We start from the raw sequence: 23,539 nt of genomic DNA on the forward strand, positions 1-23,539 counted from the left end.
AGAAATACAAAGTGGAAAGGAATGCCTCTTTAACAAGTGGTGCTGGAAAAACTTGTTAACTACATGCAAAGAAAGAAAAAGAACTCAAACATTTTTTCCAATAATTTTTATTGTGACCAAAGTGAATTACAGATCTTTCACAGTAATATTTTAGGTACATAATGACATTGAATCAGGGGAATTTCCACCACCAATGTTGTTCTGCCTCTACCCCTGTTCCCAGCATGCATTCCATATACCCCCTCTTGTGCCCCCCAGGCTGCTAGTATAAGTGGAACCCTCTGTGTCTACCCAGTTGTAGATTGGGTATCAATTCTATTGTCATTGGTTTTAGATTTGGTGATCATTTATTTATTTCTACTCAATGTTCATACGACTGTTTGGTCTTGGTACCATCATTTATTTCCCCTCAATTTATGAGGCAGAACAAGATGATTCAGGTTATGTGGTTCTGTTTGAAAAGAAAAGAAAAATATAGGGAAAAAAACAAAAACAAAACAAACAAAAAAAAAACTAAAAGCAAACAAAAAAAGGAGGAGTCCATCTAGAGGTTATAAATATCAAGTTAAAAGAAGAAAGGGGAAAAAAAGAAAAACATAACACAAAGACAAAAATATACAAAAAAGAAACAGAAAAAACAAAACAAAACAAAACTACAATGACAATAATAACAACAAAATCAAACAAAAATAAAACCAAAACCAGTGACTACAAAAAAGCACCACAGCAATAGAGACAACTACCAAACAATTATCACGAGCATGGAATAGAGAGGAAAAAAAAAAAAAGAAAAGAAGAAAAAAAATTGTGGTTTTTATTTTTTTTTTGCACTAGCATGAAATAGAGAAAAAAGTTATCACAAGCATGAAATAGAAAAAAAAGGAAAGAAAAAAATTAGGCTTTTTTTTTTTTTTTTTTTTTTTTTTGCACAGGCACAATAAATATTGGAGAGATTAGGAAGGAAGTTTCCAGGCTGGAGAGATAGCACAGCAGTAGGGCATTTGCTTTGCAAGCGACCAACCCAGGACATACCATATGGTCCTGACATACCATATGGTCCCCCATGCCTGCCAGGAGCAATTTCTGGGCAGAGAGACAGGAGTAACCCCTGAGTGCTGCTGGGTGTGACCCCAAAACCAAAAAAAAAAAAAAAGGGAGATCCCTTGGCCTAAGAGATACAGGGTTTTTCCGCCCTTGAAGCATACTGTTATGGGAATAACAAAAGGCTCTGTACGTGCTCTTTTTCACTCCTCCAGGTCTTTTTATGGTGTCAGGAAACTTTTCACTTAGTCCTGAATGATAAAATCAGGACTCTGTAACTAGAGATCTTGGTATTTGCACAGGTCATAGGATGAAGCCTAGGAAGGGACTCAAACTTTTCCTTAACATGCACAAAGTTCAAATCAAAAGTTTTTAAAACCTTTACATCAGAGCTGAAACTGTAAGGTACTTAGAGGAAAATGTAGACAGAACACTTCATAAAATTAAAGCAAAAAACATCTTCAGTGGGGTAAACACCACTGTTCAAGCAGAGGAAGCAAAGAAAAACAAATGGGATTACATTAAACTGAGAAGCTTCTGCACTACAAAGAAAATAGTGACAAGGAAACAAAGAGTAATCATGAAATGAGAGAAACTATTCACCCATCAAATAAGCATTTAATATCTAAGATATAGAAGGCACTTATGAAACTTTGCAAGAAAAAATAAATCTAACCTCATCCAAAAATGGGAATTATAAATGAATAGACATTTCCTCAAAGCAGAAGTACAGATGGCCAAAAGGCAAAAGAAAAAAAAATACTCCACATCCCTAATCATCAGGTAGATGCAAATCCAAACAATAATGAGGTATTACCTAACACTACAGAGACTGGCACACATCACAGAGAAGAACCACCAGTTCTGGCATGGATGTGGAGAGAAAGCGACTCTCATTCACTGCTGGTGTGAATGTCATCTAGTCCAACCTTTTTGGACCACAATATGATATTCCTCAAGAAACTAGAAATTAAACTTCAATATGATCCATCAATACCACTCCTATGAATATACCCTAGGAATAAAAAAACACAATACAAAAATTCCCTCTATACTCCTATGTTTTACCACAGCAGTATTTACAATAGCCACAATCTGGAAATAACCAGGTGCCTGTCAATAGATGAGTGTCAAAAGAAACTGTGGTATGTACACAATGGAACACTATACAGCCATTAGGAAAATGAAGTGATGAAATTTCCTTATACATGGATGGACATGAAGATTATTATGTTGAGTAAAACGAGTCAAAGGAAGATAGATAGGCATAGAATAATCTCCCTCATCTGTGGGGATATAAGAAATATAAAAAAACAATATGGTAGTAATATCTCAAGACAAGAGAGATGAGATCAAGAGGACCAGTCCATGAAAGGAAGCTTGCCACAAAGAGCAGTGCAGTTGGAGTAGAGAAGAGTCTACTATGACAATAATAGTTGGAACCAATCTCTCTGAACAAGAACTAGGTGCTGAAAGGGGATAAAAGTACATGCAAGTTACCCTTTCATCAACAATATTGCAAACCACAGTGTCAAAAAAGGAAAGAGAGGGAAGTAAAATACCTGCCCCAAGGGCATCAGGGGAGGATAGATGGGAGGGAAAATGGGACATTTGTGGAAGCAAATGTGTACTGTACTGAAAACCAAAGTATCTAAAAGGAAAAATAGTAAAGGAGAGAAAGAGAAAGAAAAAGAGAAAAAAATGTATGCCCATAGACGGGAGAGGGCATCAGAGAAGTTGAGCGAGAAGCTAGGGACATTGGTGGCGAGGAGTGTTCACTGGTGAATGAAGTTTTACTTGTATGATTGTAACTCAATCACAAAAATCTTTATCTGTTAAAAAAACAAACAATTTTATTGTGACAGTCTTGTAATCATGGTGCTTAATTTAAAGCAAATAAGAAGTAGAATACTGAGGTTCAATTTATGTGGCGTGTTCTCCTTGGATTGAGCAAAAATGAGGCTGACACACAATTAACTTAGTTATATATGATTCCAAATATGCGGGGCCGGAGAGATGGCACATCGGTAAGGCATTTGCCTTAGACACAGAAGGACGGTGGTTCGAATCCCGGCATCTCCTATGGTTCTCCGAGCCTGCCAGGAGTTATTCCTGAGCTTAGAGCCAGGAGTAACCCCTAAGCGCTGCCAGATGTGACCCAAAACAAAAAACAAACAAAAACAAATATGCTACCTCTAAATATATTTCTACTAAGCAGTGAAAGCAAGATCTAGAAACTAGTTTTAAATTTGTAGTTGATATTTATTTAGAGACTTTGAGGCTTACATTCTTATTCTTTAGACTCAATTCAAAATTTCTTTGAAACATGATACTATTCATTGGTATTGCATCCCAAATCTTCAACCTACTCTAAATTTCAAACAGAAAGTAAGGTTGCAGGGAACTTTTCCCTTTTCATTTTTATTTGTTGCTGCAATCATACATAGTTTGCTGAGACACTCCCATAATTGATTGTAAAGTACATACAGTTGATGTGATGATAGCTAAAAGTTATACACTTCTTTTTCTTTTTCTTTTTGGTTTTTGGGCCACACCCAGCAGTGCTCAGAAGTTACTCCTGGTTATCTGCTCAGAAATAGCTCCTGGCAGGCACGGGGGACCATATGGGACGCCGGGATTCGAACCAACCACCTTACGTCCTGGATCGGCTGCTTGCAAGGCAAACGCTGCTGTGCTATCTCTCCAGCCCTGGCTATACACGTTTTTTTTTGGGGGGGGGGGGCACACCCATTTGATGCTCAGGGGTTACTCCTGGTTATGCGCTCAGAAGTCGCTCCTGGCAGGGGGGGACCATATGGGATGCCGGGGGATCGAACCGCGGTCCGTCCTACGCTAGTTCTTGCAAGGCAGACACCTTACATCTAGCGCCACCTTCCCGGCCCCGGCTATACACTTTTTAACTGTACACCTTGCACAAATGTTTACCCAGGGGTCACACTCTTACCTGTGGTGTTGACACTCACTCTGGTTTATTATTGGCCTTACAAATGTGCTCATCAGGATAACAATCCTACAGTGTTGTTCAAACATTTTGGTCACACTCACAGATGATAGCTGTAATTGAAGTATTCACTGGAGGTTGAACACACTACTTCAAGTGCTCATACAGACCTGACTGTATGTCAGAGTTTACACACCCAATTGAAGTGCTGGAGGTCTTAAATAGTAGATCCATAGGAATCCTGCGTTGTACATGTTGGAAACTCACTGTCTCACACTGCCCAGGTCCCCAGACAATTAACATATTTTCCACTCAAATTCTGTTATTTTTTCAATATAACTTTTCTAATATAATGATTATTTTATTTATTTATATTTACTTTTTGCTTTTTGGGTCACACCCGACAGTGCTCAGGGTTATTCCTGGCTCTGCGCTCAGAAATTGCTCCTGGCAGGCATGAGGGACCATATGGGATGCCAGGATTTGAACCACCATCTATCCTGGATTGGTTGCTTGCAAGGCAAACTTCTTATCGCTGTGCTATCTCTTTGGCTCATAATGATTATTTTAATTGAATGTTCTTGTTTTAAGTATGAAAATTATAGATTTATAAGCAAATTATAAGAATATCTGCTAGGTAACGCTATCTACATTTTATTTTAATTTTTTATCCCCATTTCTTCCCTCAGTTTAAGGGAGGGGATCTTTTATTTTTCAAAGTTATATAAAAGAGAGTCTGCGTAGTAAAGAGCTATTTTCTGTTCCAACCTTGTTTATTTTTTGTTTTTTTTTTTGTTTTTGTTTTTTTATATTAACATAATTTTTATTTTGATCATAGTGACTTACATATTGTTGACAATAATATTTTAGGTACATATTTACATAAAATCAGGAGGGATTCCCATCACCGGTTTGTCCTCCCTACTCCTCCGTTTTTATCCTACCTCCCATATCCTCTTCCCTCATCCCCAGGGCTGCTAGAATATGTGGTCCCCTCTGTACCTATCCTATTACTTCGTAGTCTTGCACCTGTTTGGTCCTGATGCCTCCTTAATTTCCCCCTCTAATTGGGAGGCAGGAGTAGGTAGTTCAAGTTATGTGGTTTTGTTTGCAGAGGAGAAAAGTAATAAACTGGGGTAAAAGTCTAATACGCCGAAAATAAGCAGAATTCTTCTAGAGGCTCTCGTCATCGGTTTGAGAGACGAAGGAGAAAAAGAAGGTGAAACACTCCACCACTACGAAAAGAAGTGTCAAGTATCTATTAAGGATTCCAATAATAACGCTAAGCACCACAAAAACAAAACAAAACAAACAAACAAACAACCAAAAAATGCCGTGGTCTTGAGATAAGCAACATGGCAGAGCACATAAAGAGGGAAAAGAAGGGGCCAGAGAGATAGCATGGAGGTAAGTCCAACCTTGTTTTAAGATGAGCAGATATAAAAGGGTTCAATGAACTTATTGAAAAAATAAATATAACATTTAAATAATATTTTGGAGAAAAAGTCTAATAATAAATGTCAACATTATTAATCATATATTAAATTTCAATAAAATTAAAACTTTGAAATAATTAGCTTCTGCTGCTTTCCAAAGTGGCTCATATGGACTATCAGGAAATATCATGATCTATCATATTTCTTCCCTTAAAAATTGAATTTTAACACACAGCCAACCCAAGTTCAAAAATTTGAATTTTAAAAATGAAACATTTTGGGGCCGGGCGGTGGCGCTAAAGGTAAGGTGCCTGCCTTGCCAGCGCTAGCCTTGGATGGACCGCGGTTCGATCCCCCGGTGTCCCATATGGTCCCCCAAGCCAGGAGCAACTTCTGAGCGCATAGCCAGGAGTAACCCCTGAGCGTTACCGGGTGTGGCCCAAAAACCAAAAAAAAAAAAAAAAAAAAAAACATTTTAAATAAATCTTTGAGACTTTAATTATGAAAAATAATACAGTTAATGGGATAAGTTGGATCAAAAACAACTGGTCACATGCAAATCTAGTTAAAACTTTCATAAATCAGGAAAAAAAACTTATTTGACTCAGTGATAAAATTAGTATGTTCATATGTGCCTTTTTATATGAAAGTGGAGTATACAAGAATGAATTAGTCTGTATTTAAGTATTTGAATACTTGCTTTTCGTTGAGTTACATGATTTTCATCATTCCATGTTTAGTGTATTGGAAATTTATTTGTAATACAGGAGCTCTATAATTTAAATTCCTTAGTTTTCTTATAGGAGTAGGAAAATAGATTAGTGATTTTCTTTTTTAGATAGTCAAAAAACAATCAAATACTAAACATGAAGCCAAAAATATCAAATAAATCTCTCTAAATCTGGGAGCAATCTAATAAAAATAATGGTTAGATTTGTCAGTATAAAGTATGTATGGTGAACAAAATATAACAAGGATAAAGAAAAATGTAGTTTATAAAAGGGTGAAAATGCTCCTTATTTTGGAGATAAATCTTAAAATAAGTTTATACATACTTATAGAAAATATGTCGTTTTATAAAAAGAATGTTTTTTTTTGGTTTTGGGGTCACACCCGGGGATGCTCAGGGGTTACTCCTGTCTCTGAGCTCAGAAATCATTCCTAGCTTGGGGAACCATATGGGATGCCGGGTTATCGAATTGTGGTCTGTCCTAGGCTGGCGCGCACAAGGCAGATACCTTATGCCATGCGCCACTGCTCTGGCCCTAAAAAGGATATTTTTGAGAAATATTTATTAAAGAAATATTTATTCACCAATATATTTATTGAACAATTTATATGAATATTTTATTGATATGATTTTATTTATATTTATATTTATATGACTAATTTATTGTTTATTCATTTATAAATTTACCAATTTATTTATTGACCAATATTTGTTAAGAAAATATAATATGACAGACATTATTATATAAAATTTACTTGTATTAACCTAAAGACAATAGACATTTTTCAAGAAAATTTTACAACTAAGTTCACTATATATATTTTTTAATGACACAGTAAAATAGAAAAATGAATTTTCCACAAATTGCAAAACCTCTTAATATAGATCAGAATTCAAATACAAGTAATTGAGCCCTATAGTCCTAAGAAATGAAGAGCAAAAACAAGTGACAAAAAATTTTCAGATAGAGAAGTAATTTAAAGAGCCTTTCACTTTGCTATCACCAGCACCCTTGGAGAACAAATAATAAACTTAGATCTTAGATTTATTTGCTAATAACTTTCAATAAAAGAAATCTCCTGAAAGTACATAATACCAAACCAGAACATCTGAAATTGAGATTGAATAGTTACATTGTAATTAGAAAGCAAGATTCAGAGATACCCAGAATTGTGCCAGAGAGAACAAATATAGTTCCTATTAGCCTAGTAATAAAAACTTGGTAGGGAAAAGTAATGATTAAAATATAGTGGGACGCATCTTGTGTTTTATTGTTTTATGGCCATGATATCACATAAAAAGCTATAAAATAGCAGAAAATGACTGTCAATGCCCTTTAATACAAATGTTTTGAAGTGCTATATACTGATCAACAATATTGTGGGCAATGACACTGGAGTTGCTACTATGTAATTAATACAAATATAGATGTAGTTATAACAATATTTTTTCATTTTACATTATGCTAGATAAAAAAAAATGTCCAGAAATAAAGTATGTAAAATATAAGAGTATTCTTTTTCTTTTATTTTTATTTTATCAATTGATTTATTGATTGGTTGGTTTGGGGGCCACACCCAACGGTGCTCAGGGGTCACTCTTGGCTGTGCACTCAGAAATTGCCCCTGGCAGGCTGCGGGCCATATGAGATGCAGGGAATCAAAATGGGTTCCTCTCGGGTCCCCCCACATGCAAGGCAAACACCCTATCTCTCCAGTCCAAGAATATTATTTTTCAATTAAAAACTGAACACTTTGAAAATCATATGCACAAAAGTGTGCAAGTTTGTGTAAAATGTGTAGACTGGTTCTTAGAGAACAACTATAGTAACATATACTTTGGCAACATAGCCTAAAATACTAAGTCTTACTCTGCAAAACAGCAAAACTTTAGAATCTAAAACTTTCTGGGTTCAAGAATAATGGGACTTACATATTAACATTTTTACAATTTCATGTATTTCATGCTTCAAACCAAGTAGACATCAGCTGAAATGGAAATACAGATCTCCAAATGGACAGTAGTGAGCCAAATCAAGCCAGCAGGCTCCGAATATAAGATTTACTCAAGAACAAGAAGGACGACAATCAAAGATGTTACAGAAGCAAAGGCTGCCATAACCACCAGTTGTCCTCTGTAAAATCGCTTTTTACTTTTTGTTTTCCTTTTTCACCTTTTCTGAGTTAATTAGTACAAGTATCCTTAATTATGTTAACCCTGAACCTCAGGTGATTTATGTTAAATTCTGGCTAATAAAAACAGCAGGGGAGAAACAGAGATAGAACAGAATAGCAAGAACAAGACAGCTAGATCCTAAAGGCTGCTTAACTCCTGGACCTTTTTGAATCCTGTCTCATAACAACGAAACTACAGATAATTTTTTCTCGTGGGATGCCCTTTGCTGCCAACCCATCAGTCCCAGGGTGCTTGAGAAGTGCAGGCAACTGGAAGTAGCTGTTAACTTTCGGGAAACAGCCAAGAATTTCCCCACAGCTACCTATATAAAATTGGTGGTAACTTTCATCAATATGTAAGAAAGCAATAACAACACACATAAAAATTTATTTTCTAGGAGTGGAATAGCTGGATCATATGGGAGCTCAATTTCAGTTTTTTAAGGAATCTCCATATTGTTTTCCATAAAAGCTGGACTAGACGGCATTCCCACCGGAAGTTCCTTTCTCTACATATCCCTGCCAGCACTGATAGATATTGTTCTTTGTGATGTGTGCCAGTCTCTGTGGCATAAGATGGTACCTCAATGTTGTTTCGATTGCCATCTCCCTGATGATTAGTAATATGGAGCATTTATTCATGTGTCTTTTGGCCAATTTTATTTCTTCTTTGAGAAAGTGTTTATTTCTTCTCCCCATTTTTTGATAGGGTTAAATGTTTTTTCCTGTTATAGTCTGTCAGTACCTTGTATATCTTAGATATTAGCCTATCCCCTTATCTGATAGATATTGGGTGAATAATTTCTCTAGGAACACAAAAACATAATACAAGAATGCCTTCCTCACTCCTATATTCATTGCAGCACTATGTACAATAGTCAGAATCTGGAAACAACCAAGATGGCTAAAGAAACTGTGGTACATAAACACAATGTAATATTATGCAGCTGTGAGGAGAGATGAACTCATGAAATTTTACACATGAATGAAGATGGAGACTATAATGCTGAATGAAATAAGGCATGGGGAGAAAGATAGACACAGAATAGTCTCACTCATCTATGGGTTTTAAGAAAAATTAAGGATATTATTGTAATACTTCCCAGAGATAATAGGAATGAGGGCTACACTAACAAAGAGTGGTGAGTGCAGTTAGAGAAATAACTACACTAACAACATCATGACAATATTAATGTGAGAGAAGAAAAATGTCTGTCTCTAATACAGGCTGGGGTGGGAAGTGGGGGAACAATGTGAATGTTGCACTGGTGAAGGGGGTGTTCTTTTTATGACTAAAACCCAACTACAATCATGTTTGTTTGTAATCATGGTGCTTAAATAAAAATATTATTTAAAAATTATTTCCTCTTTTTAATATTCAGTTGCAAAATTATTTCCCATATTGTTATAGTAGTTTTCCCTTTGGTACAGGATAAACACCAGTACCGGTAGAGTGGGGGTAAAATTGGGTCCCTTTTGTAGTAAATGTGTAATATTAACTCTAATAATTGGAGAACTTATATTTCAAAACCATTCATGCAGGATCGCTTCCATAGAGCTAAACTAAATATAAAATATAATTATAAAATAAATAAAAATGTTATGGGGCCGGGCGGTGGCACTGGAGGTAAGGTGCCTGCCTTGCCTGCGCTAGCCTAGGACGGACCGCGGTTCGATCCCCCGTGTCCCATATGGTCCCCCAAGAAGCCAGGAGCAACTTCTGAGCGCATAGCCAGGAGTAACCCCTGAGCGTCACAGGGTGTGGCCCAAAAACCAAAAAAAAAAATGTAAAGTACAATATAAACATATGATGCTGTTATCTAAAGAAAGTATGTTCCTAAATCTCAAGGGCACCCTGGAGCATCATAATGACCAGTTCAGAAAGTGCTTTATTAGCAAAAGTTTGTCAGACAAACACATATACTCAAAGTAACTGTCTTCCCCACCTGGTCACAAGACATTTTCTTATAAAGAAAAAGAATAGGGAAGCAAGCACAGTTGTCCTCCCTCCTCCCTAGAAAGCTTGTGCTCATGATGACACTTTCCCCTCTTGGTCTACATCAGTACTAATGCAGTCAGTGCAGTGCAAGTATAGTAAACTCTCATATGTCACTTTTTGATAGGTGCAATTCAAGTACCAACATCATGCTTCATGCCAAGGCATCCTTATCAAGAGGCTAACTCCTTTCAAGTGTCTAACTCAAACATATAACATGTTCTAGGATTACATAAAATGCTAGTTGCCTCCAAGTGAAGGGCCTTTGGTTTTACAAAATCTTTTTAGAGAACTCATCAGAGCAATGATGAGCAATTCAACTTTCCCTCTTTCTGTTGTATCTTTTTCCAATCACATTTAAGTGTATACATATTGAGTTTATACATAGAAAAATAAGCCTAGGAAACCCTAAAATCTCTACCCACTGCCTCAATAAAAGCAGAACCCCTCATCAACTAGCTCTTTCAGTGTTCTTGCTCTTTACTTGCAGCTTTATTGTACTCCAAGTATGTTGCATCCTTTACATATCTTGAAATAAACCTATATATTTTTTTCAGTTTCATGATAACTAGTTTTTTTCACTTTCTTAGTGGTTATTTTAAATGATATTATGCAATCTTGATGACCTTCAGAGACAGTTTACTTAGTGATATCAATAGGGTGATATTGACATGCATATGCATGCACTAGTACAGCCATTCATACCAACATATATACATATACACAAACACACAAATATACATACATTCATACATACACACACAAAATAATTCATATTCAGATTGCCTTCTCTCTTTGACCAGAGGCATCCCTTCCCTAGACAACTTAAAGGTATCAGCAAGTAAAATGTAGAGTTTCTAAATACAATGGTAAAAGATGATCTGATATAGGTGAGAAAATATCCTGAAGTTAGAGAATCATGTTATAAATAAGGAGGGAGTAGCTATATTAAGAGAATTTCATCAAGTTAAAAGAGAAAGTGGAACAATGGACTGATATACAGTCCCAGTCCCACTGGAGATAGAGATTATATAGAGTGCCAGGAGTTGTGGTTGACCTAACTTTGTCATGTGCTTCAGATGAAATAGCAAAAGTACTTTATAACAAGGGTAAGGGTAAAACTAGACATATCTAGAGAATACTAGACATAGCTGAGATTGTAGAACAGAAACATTAGGCACAGGGGAAGAGACTGTAAGAGAGATATTTGGATGAGGCTGAAAGATCTGAGAGAAATGATTGTCAAATAAGGATTACCCTAAGTTGCCAGGCTAGTGATTCCAAACACCCAGAAGGAAAAGGAACAAGATAATTTTAGGAAGTTAGGAAAACATTTTCTAGGTGGGGAAACAAGCAGTGTTGAGAATTTAGGTATTTAGTATTAGGTATTCATAGAGATAAAAGGAATACCAAATTCAGTTGTATGAGTTAAACTTATAGCTTCCCTGTTTTACTGTTGGTTTTGAAATACCATTATCAAGTAATGTATCTTAAAATATCCAGGGTATTCTGTCTAAAATTTTTAGTTTGATCTTTATAATATTGTTTACAAGGTAACATACAAATTTATTATACTAAAATATATAACCATAGTCCCTTGTCAATGAGATGTTTATATTATATTATTTTCTGTAATAGAATTAGCACAAGGCATTAAACTTTAGAAGAAAGATTATAATAATTGAATATACTTCTACTGACTGTCTTAAAATTACAATACATTTTCTCCTAAAATTTTCAAAAAGAGACATAAATATAATTAGGAACACCTTCATAATACAAGGAAATATATCTACAATATATACATATATCATCTCTTTAATGTACTTTTTCTATATGAGTATTGTTGATAGTAACAAGATAATCATGTATTTTGGTATAAAATTGTCTTCTCCAGATAATTTTGGTACAATACTGTGAACCCTGAGGCAAATTATTCATGGTAAATATTTATATACACATTATCAATATATAATTAATATACACATATACACATTATTGTTTCTGGTCTCAAAATAGAGATGATGTGCACTAATGCTGATGAAAATTAAAATACAAATTCTGTGACCTCATTTTAGTTTTCCAGGAATGTCTATGTAAAAATAAAATTTCATCTCTGTTCCCTCTTGGTAATTTCTACCAATTGCTATCAACCTTAAAAAATAAGCAAAGAGAAAATTTGGATAAATATTTATGGAAATAACTCATAGAAATATTATTTAATGAAAATAATTAAAATGTATTTAATGTCAAATAAAAATTCAAAAAAATTATTCAATGTCAGAAGAAACATAAACATAAAATGGTAAAATTATATCAATTTCTAAATTAGAAAATAAAACTATGCTAAACCATAATAGACTAAATAGACACATGCATTTCTATAATCATGCTTTCTTAGTTAATCCCTGGATGAACTGAAATTTCTGAGACATATGTAACTTACAATGAACATGACTAACAGTCTTTGGTCCATTGGTACATTCATTTTGCCAAGATAGTGAAAAAAAAAAACTGTCTTATTCAGAGGTTTCCTAAAATGCATATCATTACAAAATTTTATTTTGCCAAATATGTCTCTACAGAATTTGTTCAAATCATTAAAATAAAATAAAATAAAATATGGTATATACCTATTTCCTTGATTAAATGTAAAAGCATTAGTGGGCAGAACCAAGCATCAACAAAAAGTAAGGGTAACTTGGTGGTTGCGGAAGTTTATATTTTTCTTGCTGTTAAGGATCTGCTCTAGGTTTCTTTTCCACCCCATAAAAAAAGAACTTCAGTTTGCTACCTCTTACCGACATTTATTCTGACAATTTTTTTCTGAGAGTCCATCCTCATCTTCTCCCATGATGTCCACTGCTGAAAATATCAATGCAATGAGAACAGCAGAGCAGCACACCAGGGCAAAGATCACTATACACTTCTGCTGGGACTATAAGAGAGAAAAGAAACAAATTTCTGTTTAGGACTCTAGATTTGATGACTTTATAAAATAAAATTCCTGGGGAAACATTGTTATCATTGACAGGTGAGTATTGTATGAACAATGACTAGCTTGGGACTTGAGGCTTGGGAAGTAGCACAGAGATGGCAAGGCGCCCTTGCCATTACATGTCCTGCCAACCATAGGACAAATTAGAGGTAAATTCGTGAACTACATCTGGCGACAAAGAGAGCCCGTAAAGACCTTACTATCTCAGCATCAACTAGGGGTAGTTTCAAGCACTGCTGGTGCAGCCCTATGATGCTCCACATAGCACAGTTCAAACGTTTATCCTTGGTCCCTAGCATTGACGCATAAAATCTGGATTGCTGACAATCTCTGGGAATCTCCCCATTGCTCTTGGTATGACTTGGGAGTTCCCCTCTCTCACTCTAAGACTCATGTTTATTCTTAAATATTTCCATTCAGCATATTAATATGTTGCAAGACTTCTAAATGAGTTTTTGCCAATCATTGCACCAAAAGCAATTTGAAACAAACAATACCCATTGCTGTATACCAAAAGTGAAACTTAAAGGGAAATGTAATAATTGATCTTTGTCCCTTGTCTTTTGATTATATGACCAATGTCTGTGCAAATTGTACTGAAAATCTATTTTCATTTTTTTCACATTCATCTTGCTTGGAGATCATTAAGGTGATAGCTCTATTAGAAGAGACTCCCGTGGGTGGTCAATATGAGATCTGCATTCAAATTATAATGGCATATGTTATATAACTGATTCAATTTTATTAAAACAGTGAATATAGGGGCCGGAGAGATAGCACAGCAGTAAAGCATTTTCCTTACACGTGGCCAACCCAGAATGAATGGTGATTTGATTTTGGCATCCCGTATGGTCCCCTGAATCTGCCAGGAGTGATTTCTGAGTGCAGAACCAGAAGTAACCCTTGAGCCCTGCTGGGTGTATACCAGGGGTCTCAAACTCGCGGCTCGCAGGCCGTTTGCGGCCCTCCGTACAACATTTTGTGGCCAGCGGCTGGCCTTCAAATATCGCAGTATTCGCGATTATTCGCTTTCCAAATTATCGCAATAAAAATCGCATTAGTAAGAAAAAAATCGCATTAAACATTCGCATACCCCGAGCAGTTCCGTTCGGGGTAATTTTGCGACTTTTTTCTTACTAATGCGATTTTTTATTGCGAATAATCGGTAAGCGAAATCCCTTATGCGGCCCTGCCTTACCCCTACTTTGTCTCTTGCGGCCCCCAGGTAAATTGAGTTTGAGACCCCTGGTGTATACCAAAAACAAACAAAACAAAAAAAGACAGTGAACATAATAATTTCAATATTTATATTCTTAGTAATATTTTTACTTAGAAATGCAAAATGACAATACAAGAAAATAATTTTACATATGTCCTTGTTTACAACTAAAGTTAAGGAAGAAAAACCATAAAGTCAGGGAATGAGACAAGTCATTTTGCCTTTATTGGTTAGACATGATCATAAAATGTCTAATGAGAAAATGATAAAGACTAATTTTAAATGTGTATTTGTTATATATTCAGGTTGTTTACAAGAGAAAAAGTGGTGATCTTTATTCCCTTAGAGTATATTTATACTTAGAAGTATAAACACTCACAGAGAGAGAGAGAGAGAGAGAGAGAGAGAGAGAGAGAGAGAGAGAGAGAGACTAAATGAAACCTTGTAGCTCTCCTCCAGCAAATTTTCTGTCATTTACTTCTATTCTATATTTATTTCTTTTACCCTGGCAATCATTATATTTGAGTAATGGCTTTACTTTATTCTATCTCCAAACAACCACTACCAATTGAGAGTTACTGTATAAACAAAACACATAGGGGAAAAGTTAAAAGAAAGTAATTTTGACAGAGATGTGACTATGCAGTCATATAAAATACTTGTTTTAAGAAAGAAATAGGAGCTTACTAAAAATTGATTTCCTTCCCAAATTTGACAAATGCAAATCTTTTTTATCTTTAAAAAGGTGCTAGAAAAGAGGATAAATTTGTGTCTCTTTCTGTCCAGATTAGATATAAATTCAGGGCACGTCTGGCAACAAAATGCAATTATGCAGATTATAACATTTTTCCCATTTACTCCCCGATTTATACCAAATTCCTACTTAAGTACATTTTGGGGTTTATTTTTGGGCCATACTAAGTTATACTTAGGGCTTTCTCTTTGATATGCATTCAGGAATCATTTCTGATGGAGCTCAGGGAATGCTGTATTTTGAAACTGGGTGAGCTAAATGCAAAGTAAAGGTCTTACTATCACTCCAGCTCCATTAGGTTTATTTTATTTTATTTTTTGAGCAACATCCAAGGATGTTCATGGATTACTTCTGGCTCTGAGATCAGAAATTACTCCTGGTAGGCTCAGGGGATCATATGGATGCCAGCCATCAAATTCATATAGGACAGGTGAAAGTCAAAAGCCCTACTTGCTGTGCAACCACTCTGGCACCATCAGTTTGATTTACTTTACTTTTTAAATTTTATTTTATTGAAAACATTCTGATTTACAAAGTGCTTCATAGTTGGATTTTTAGATATATAGTGAAACAGGGCCATTCCCACCACCAGTGTTGACCTTCTTCCACCGATGTTCCCAGAATGCATCCTATACCACCATCCTTTTAAGTTTAGATTGTTATACTTTTGGTCTCATGATTTTATTGAGTTGATTTTGGCTTGGATATATAGTTCTGTCCTTTTTACCTTCACTAGTGCACCTGAAACCACCTGATCCCTGGTCCCCATCCTTTATCAATTTTCTTCTTAATTTTACAGAGAAATGCAGAAATATGAAGTAAAACAAAGTAATGCAGGCACCAAGGCTCTATGAAAAGGGAGGGAATCCCTACCTAAAATATAAAAAGGGGAGTAGCAGGTTGTTGTTTTTTTTTCATCTGTCTAACCTCAAAGACTTTCTTCATGGTCCTAGGAAAAGTTCTCTGCAATCACAGTTGTTGCAGTTAGGCTTCAGTAATTAGAGATCTTGCTTTTTTGCACAGATTCTATGTCAAAATCAGGGTATTCTGGTTTCATCATGCAATACAGGGAAACCTTTTTTATAGCAAGTTTTTACTGTTTCCAAGTGCTCAAGTTGTCATCATAACCCACTCTGGAGCAAGTAGGTTTCAATGCAATATTAGGACCTACCCAGTAGAAGTTCAATTCATGATGCTGGTGCAAAAAACCATGCCAGTTCCAAAAATGGTATCTTTGGGTAACAATTGAGCAACCAATGTTTGATCAACTAAAACCTGTCAACTCACTATGATATTATCTCCTTGTTTGTTGACTCCAAGGTACATGATTTTCTGAGGCACAATTGTGAATGAGACTGGTTTATTTTTTTGTTTTTTTGTTTTTTTGTTTTTTTTTTTTGGTTTTTGGGGCCACACCCATTTGATGCTCAGGGGTTACTCCTGGCTAAGCACTCAGAAATTGCCCCTGACTTGGGGGACCATATGGGACGCCAGGGGATTGAACTGTGGTCCTTTCTTGGCTAGTGCTTGCAAGGCAGACACCTTACCTCTAGCGCCACCTCGCAGCCCCAAGGGACTGTTTTTTTTGTTTTTTGTTTTTTTTTTTTTTGGTTTTTTGGGCCACACCCGTTTGACGCTCAAGGGTTACTCCTGGCTATGTGCTCAGAAATCGCCCCTGGCTTGGGGGGACCATATGGGACACCGGGGGATCGAACCGCGGTCCGTTCCTTGGTAGCGCTTACAAGGCAGACACCTTATCTCTAGCGCCACCTTCCCGGCCCAAGGGACTGTTTTTTAATATCTCTTTTTTCTCCTTCATTACTTATAGATAAAGAATCCATTGATTTTAGAGTATTAATTTTGGATCCTGCCTCTTTACTATACAAATCCACTGTTTCTAGAAGCTTTTTGGTAGAGCATTCATGATAGAGTAAATATAGTATTTTGTTATCTGTGAACATTGAGACTTGATTTCTTATATTCCTATATGGATGCCCTTGATATATTTTTCTTTCCTTGATTGCTATGGCAAGTAGTTCCACTACATTGATTACATTAGAAATGATGAGATGGGGAAACCTTGTCTTATACCAAATCTTAGAGGAAAGACTTTTAGTTTTCCCCATTGAGTATAATATTTGTCATGGGCTTGTGGTAAATAACCTTACCTATATTGAGAAAATTCTTCAATTGCCACTTGCTGAGAGATTTTTTTTTTATTGTGAATGGGGGTTCATATTTGTCAAATATTCTCTCTGAATCTATTGATATAAGATATAATTTTTATCTTTCCTTTTGTTGATATGGTTTATTCTATTGATTGACTTGTGCATGTTAAAACCATTCTTGTAACCCTAGAATGATTCAAACTGGTTATGGTATATGAACTTCTTGATGAGCCTTTGGAATCTATTCACTAGTATTTTGTTGAGAATTTTTGCATTTGTGTTCATCAAAGATATCAGCCTGTAGTTCTCTTTTATCTGATTTGGGGATAAGGGTGATGTTAGCTACATAGAAACTATTTGGGAGTGTTTCTGTTTCTTCAATTTTTTGGAAAGCCTGAAAAGGATTAGCAGTAGGTACTCTTGAAAGGTTTGAAAGAATTCACTTGTGAATCCATCTAGACCTGAGCTTTTATTTTTGGGAAGCATTCCAACTTCCTCTATAGTAAATGGTCTGTTCATATATTCCAAATAATCTTGATTAAACCTTGGGAGATTAGAGTCAAAAACTTATCCATTTCTTCCAGATTCTCTTATTTAATATGCAATTTCTAAAAATAATCTCTGATTACCCTTTGAGTTTCTATAGTATCTGTAGTGATTTTCTGTTTCATTTCAGATTTGGTTTATTAAGTTTTCCTCTTTATGAATCTTGTAATGCTTTATTGATCTTGTTTGTATTTTCAAAGAGCCAACCCTTGCTTTAATTCATCTTTTGGATTGCTTTTTAGGTTTCCAGTTCATTAATTTCTGCTTTAAGATTTATCATTTTCTTCTGCCTGTTCATTTTGTTGTTTATTTTCCAATTTTTAGCTGTGCCATTACATTATTTGTGTAGGCCCTTTTTTTCTTCCTGATAAATGTTTGCAAAGCTCTAAATTTTCCTCTAATAATTTTCCTGTGCCCCATAAATTCTGATAATTCATTTCTTCATTTTTATGTGTTCCTAGGAATCTTTTGATTTTCTCTTTATGTCCTCTATGACTCACTTGTTGTTCAGTAATGAGCTGTTTAATTTCCAAGTGTTAAAATTATTTTCTCTGTAATGCACTTCTATTTTCAGTGCATCATGATTAGAGAAGATAGTAGAAATAACCCCAGCCTCTGTTTTACGGCATAGCATGTGGTCTGTCTTAGAAAATGTCCCATGTGCATTAGAGAAGAATGTGTATCCCACTTTCTAGTGATAAAAAGCCATATGAGCCGGCATGGGGTTCGGGGAGTCCCCATGTCGAAGGCCTTCTCCCTAACTTGAGTGTGCTGGGAGCCTTGATAGGCCCCCAGACGTCCCTTCTTCTGCCCCCGGCCTCCAGGCCTTCCCTGGGTGCCAGCCCAGGCGGCCAGAAATAGTGGGTCCTAACTTGGGGTGTGCTGAGATTTCATCAGTTGCACTAAGGTTGTCACTGGCAATTTCTTACCACTCTACATGTTTAAAACCGCGCGCACGGTATATATTATGAGTATTCTCTATCCTTAAGTTATGTTTTGCGTTTGCAGAATGTCCATTTTGTATTATGCCCTTTTGCAAACCTCCACAAAGCTCATTTTTACTCCTTAACTCTATCACCCCCATCCATCAGTAACCCACATTACTCTTTTTACCTTCAGTACTGCACAATCCTAATCACAGACCAAAGCCGTGCATTGGATCTAACAACCCTCAACTATTTCAAAAGACATAAAATGGACATGCATGTCTTTTGAATATTTTATGTTTTTTCTCTGACAGCTATAAGTCTTACTAAATATTCTCTTATACAATGACGATTCTAACCACTTTTTATCTTTTCTTCTCTCTTTTTTTTTAATCTTTTCTTCTCTTTGTGAGCTATTCAATAAGGAATTTTGGTGAAAGAGTCCCTCATTTTAATGCTTATGATTGAACCATGTCATGGGGATTGTTAGACTTGTTCTTATTGCCCCCATATGCGACGATAACGCCACATGGCATTGTTCCTTGTTTGCATAGGCACATTAAAATGGGAAAATACTGTACATACAAATAAAATCTTATCTAATAGAGATATCTAATAGAGATTGGAACACACAAATCTTGTAGTGCTACGGGACCTTACACCCTGAACATTGACATAATGTAATGACCTGGCACAGGTCTCAGAAGAATGGGCATTCTCCATTCACCCCTGAACCAGGAAAAATCCTACTTTGTCTATAACATCACCCGGAAGCAATCCTCTACCAGAGAAGACCCCACCGCTGCTCAAAAGAGACTGCCCTTAACACTGAGAAGAAAAAATAATGACCTGCTTACAGGACAGGGCTCTCTGCATTGCCCTTTAATTGTGAAGTGCAACTAGAGGACGCTCCACATCTTGACTTCAATGTAGGATATGCAGATTCCAGGATCTTTAATACAGAAACATGATACCAACAACAGAGACTGTGTGAAAAATAAAAGTTGGCACTACAGACAATGTCTTGGATTGGAAAAACTAGCTTGCCTAGATCCTAGATTTGGTCTTATGCCAGGAAACTTCAGGGGTAGGGTCTCCTTGTATTAGGCCAAAGTTTTTCCTTTCCATGTCCCTCATATTTTGGTGGGCTTATGCAAACAATAATTGCCACTCTAACACCGTTTTTACTGTGCTCCTTTGACTCTAATCCTTAAAAAAAACACTTAAACTTTTGAGGTTAAATTAAACTATTATGCATGTGCATAAAAATGTAAAAAAAATTACTATGCCTTTAATGTTTAAGGAGTTACATAAGTTTTATGGCTTTAGATTGCTTTGTGTGCTGCTAAGAAATATTACAATGTATTACAATCTGGGGACTTGAGGGACAAAGTAATTGTGCATGGGTTTATTTTTATTTATCTTAATGTTTTTTGGCTGAGAGTTCAAAGTTAAGATATCAGCAAGCAGACTTCTTATGGAAATTCTGTTTATGGGTGATTGTCCTTCCACTGTAACTTTACCTTGTCCTCTTTCTTTGCATCTTTGTTCTCATAATTAAAAATAAAAAATTTTTAAAAAGCCATATATTAAATGTGTATGTATATACACATATATGTGTATGGTATATACATATATGTATCCACTAAGCCACTTTATTTCATTTATTCCTTCAGAACCAATATGACTGTTAACTTTTAGCCTACTTGACTTATCTAGGAGTGACAGGTGGAATTGAAGTCTCACATTATTGTTATATTGTAATTGATATTTTATTTAAATATATCAGTAATTTTAAGTATTTTATAGCATCTCATTGGGTGCATATATGTGTAGGAATGTTATTTCTTCCTATTTTTGTCATCACTTGATTAATAAAAATGCACATCTCTGTATCTTTTAACCTTTTTAAGCCTAAAGTCTTTGTCACCTGAAATTAGTATGACCACCCCAGCCTTTTTCAGTTTGTGCTTTAATGTTTGTCCTCCCACCTTTCACTATGAGTCTGTTTTCTTTAATTTTTCAGATGTATTTGTTGCAAGCAACAAAAAGGTGGAGTCAATGTTCTAATCCATTTTGTCACTCTCTTACCTGGAGCATTTAGTTCATTGACATTGAGAGAGATAATTATCATGGGATTTTGTGTCATCTTTTTATAAAAGTTTGGTGTCTTGGGGAGTCTGCCTTGCTTTAAATTAAACCCTTTAGTTCTGTTAAGATTGATTTTGAGTCTGTAAAGTTTCTGAGCTGTTGTTTAGCCATGAAGTTGTGCATCCTTCCTTCAAACCTGAATGAACATCTGGCTGGATGAATCATTCATTTAATTGAGGTTTTTTTGTTTGTTTGTTTTTGTTTTTTTTTACTATAACCCACCACTGCTTTTGGACTTAGATGGGATGCTTGTGATAAATGTACTGTAAATCTTAAAAATATTTCTTTGTATGAATTTCTCTTTTTGATCTTGCTGCTTTCAGTATTCTATCTCTATCTGTGTTTTTCTTTATTGTCAGTAGTTTTGCTTTCAGCTGCTTTCCATTGATTCTCTTTAGTTCTGGCTTCACCATCTAAAAGCTGGTACTCTTCGGGCATCCATCCAGGATGTAGTTGTATGCATTCTTTAGCTCTAGGAACTCTTCAGCAATGATGCCCTTGATTCTTCATGATGGTTTTCTTCCTGCCTCTCTAGGATTCCTTTGATTAATATTTTGTTTCTATTAAATTTGTATAAAAGTTCTATCATCATCTGTTTATTTTATTTTCTCTTCATTTATTTCAAGTCTCTCTTCCAACCTCTTCTGTTGTATGTAGCTCATCTTTCAAGTCACTGATTTAGTCATCCACAGCTGTTATTCTAATAGTAAGGCCTCCAGTAACTTTTTATTTGCCTACCAAGTTTTTCAGTCCTGCTAGTTCTATTTAAATTCTTCTTATTTTAACTCCCATATTATCTTTTTATTGGAGGGGGGGTCACACCTGGAAGTGCTCAGGGGTTACTCCTGTCTCTATGCTCAGAAATTGCTCCTGACAAAAAAAAGAAAGAAGGAAATTGCTCCTGGCAGGCTCAGAGGACCATATGGGATGCTGGGATTCGAACCACCATCATTCTCAATGCAAGACAAACGCTCTACCTCCATGCTATCTCTCCGGCCCCCCATATTATCTTGAGTCTAATTTTCAGTTTGTTCTATTTGTTTTATGGTTTCTTTGAGTTCTTTGAATATTCTCCACATTTCTTCTTTAAAGTCCTTATATGAGAGGCTATATAGTGGCCAGTACTTGTCAGATCTTCAGAGCCACCTTCTTGATTCTTTAAGTTTGGTAGGTTTTTGCACTGTTTATCCATTGTGACCTTTCCATGTATTTTTACATGTTATGCTGGGGTTTACTGACTAGAAAAAAATGTTCCACTCTGTTCCAAGGCCATGCTTTTCTCTTGCACGAGTCTGGCTGATCCTAATGCAAGCAGAGTAGGGCAGAGCTTTCAGAGCAGAGAAGGTCTGGCTTGTCTGTTGCTGGCAGAGCTTTTGGATTACTCTTATCTTTTCAGAATGAGCATTCTGAAAATGACAGGATGTTTCTTAGTGACCTAGGCAGGCTGATAGTCCCAATGGAAGAATCTCAGCTTCAGGCAGGAGACTGGCAGCACATGGATGATATCGGGACACTGCTTTTTGACACTGCTTTTACAGGATGTTCTTAGTGGGTTTCCCTTCTATGTTAAATTTCAAAATTTCCAAGATCTTGGCAACCAGGAAGTGAAAGACAGGAGGGTTCGTTCAAGGCAGAAGCAGCAGTGGGCATAGCCCATTGGGTGACTGCATCCAATACACAGGAAAAAGAGCAAAAGTGTCCAGCTACTAGTTGGAGTCTATATTGATTCTTACTTCACATTCTCTTTACATAATTAATATCACTAACAAAAATTGATGTTGTGGAATCTCTTAATATCATGATACTTCTGTATAGACTATATATTGATTTTTGAATTCAAATTAAACTTTTGAATTTATCTATTTATTTATTTTCTTGGGTTGAGAACATACTCAGCAGTGCTCAGAACACCATAATGTGCCAGTAACCAAACCATGCCTCTAAGAATAAGTGCTCTCTTAGTCCATACCATTATATATTCCCTTGCAAAATTTTAAATTGTTTTAGGCTCAAAGGGCTAGAGAGTATGCGTAGCATGCAGAGGCTTGGAGTTTAGTCCCCATCAGTGCATGCCTCCCCTATCATATCATAAATAAATGCTTGGGAAACTCCATAAATAAATAAATATTTTTATACTATCTGTGTAATATTGAGCAAAGTTTCTTGACTCTAATATCAAATATTCCAATTTAGGGATCATAATACTTATCTCATGATCACTGACAGAAGAAAATTGAAAAACACTGTTATGGTATTTGTCTGAACAAAATCAGTGTTAGAAAAACTTACAACATGACATTAATCAATAGACATCAAAACAAAAGACCCTTTAGAAATCTTTAAATTGTGTGCCAGGCTGGCATAGGACAGAAATATTAAGTGGAAGTCACAGAATAGAGATTATATAACTCAAAATATAATTTTAAGATGCAAATTTG

General features: G+C 35.8%; 1 protein-coding gene across 1 annotated transcript in view; it reads right to left on the minus strand.

The window, feature by feature from the left end:
• The window catches only part of PLD5 (phospholipase D family member 5), a 273,586-nt gene that overhangs the window by 143,504 nt on the left and 106,543 nt on the right, over positions 1–23,539 (minus strand). Inside the window, exon 2 of the mRNA XM_049776491.1 lies at positions 13,141–13,277. Within this exon, the coding sequence (XP_049632448.1) occupies positions 13,141–13,277 (137 nt within the window). The remainder of the gene's footprint in view (positions 1–13,140; positions 13,278–23,539) is intronic.

Source organism: Suncus etruscus, chromosome 7 (assembly GCF_024139225.1).
Source record: "Suncus etruscus isolate mSunEtr1 chromosome 7, mSunEtr1.pri.cur, whole genome shotgun sequence".
In the NCBI taxonomy this organism is placed as follows: Eukaryota; Metazoa; Chordata; class Mammalia; order Eulipotyphla; family Soricidae; genus Suncus; species Suncus etruscus.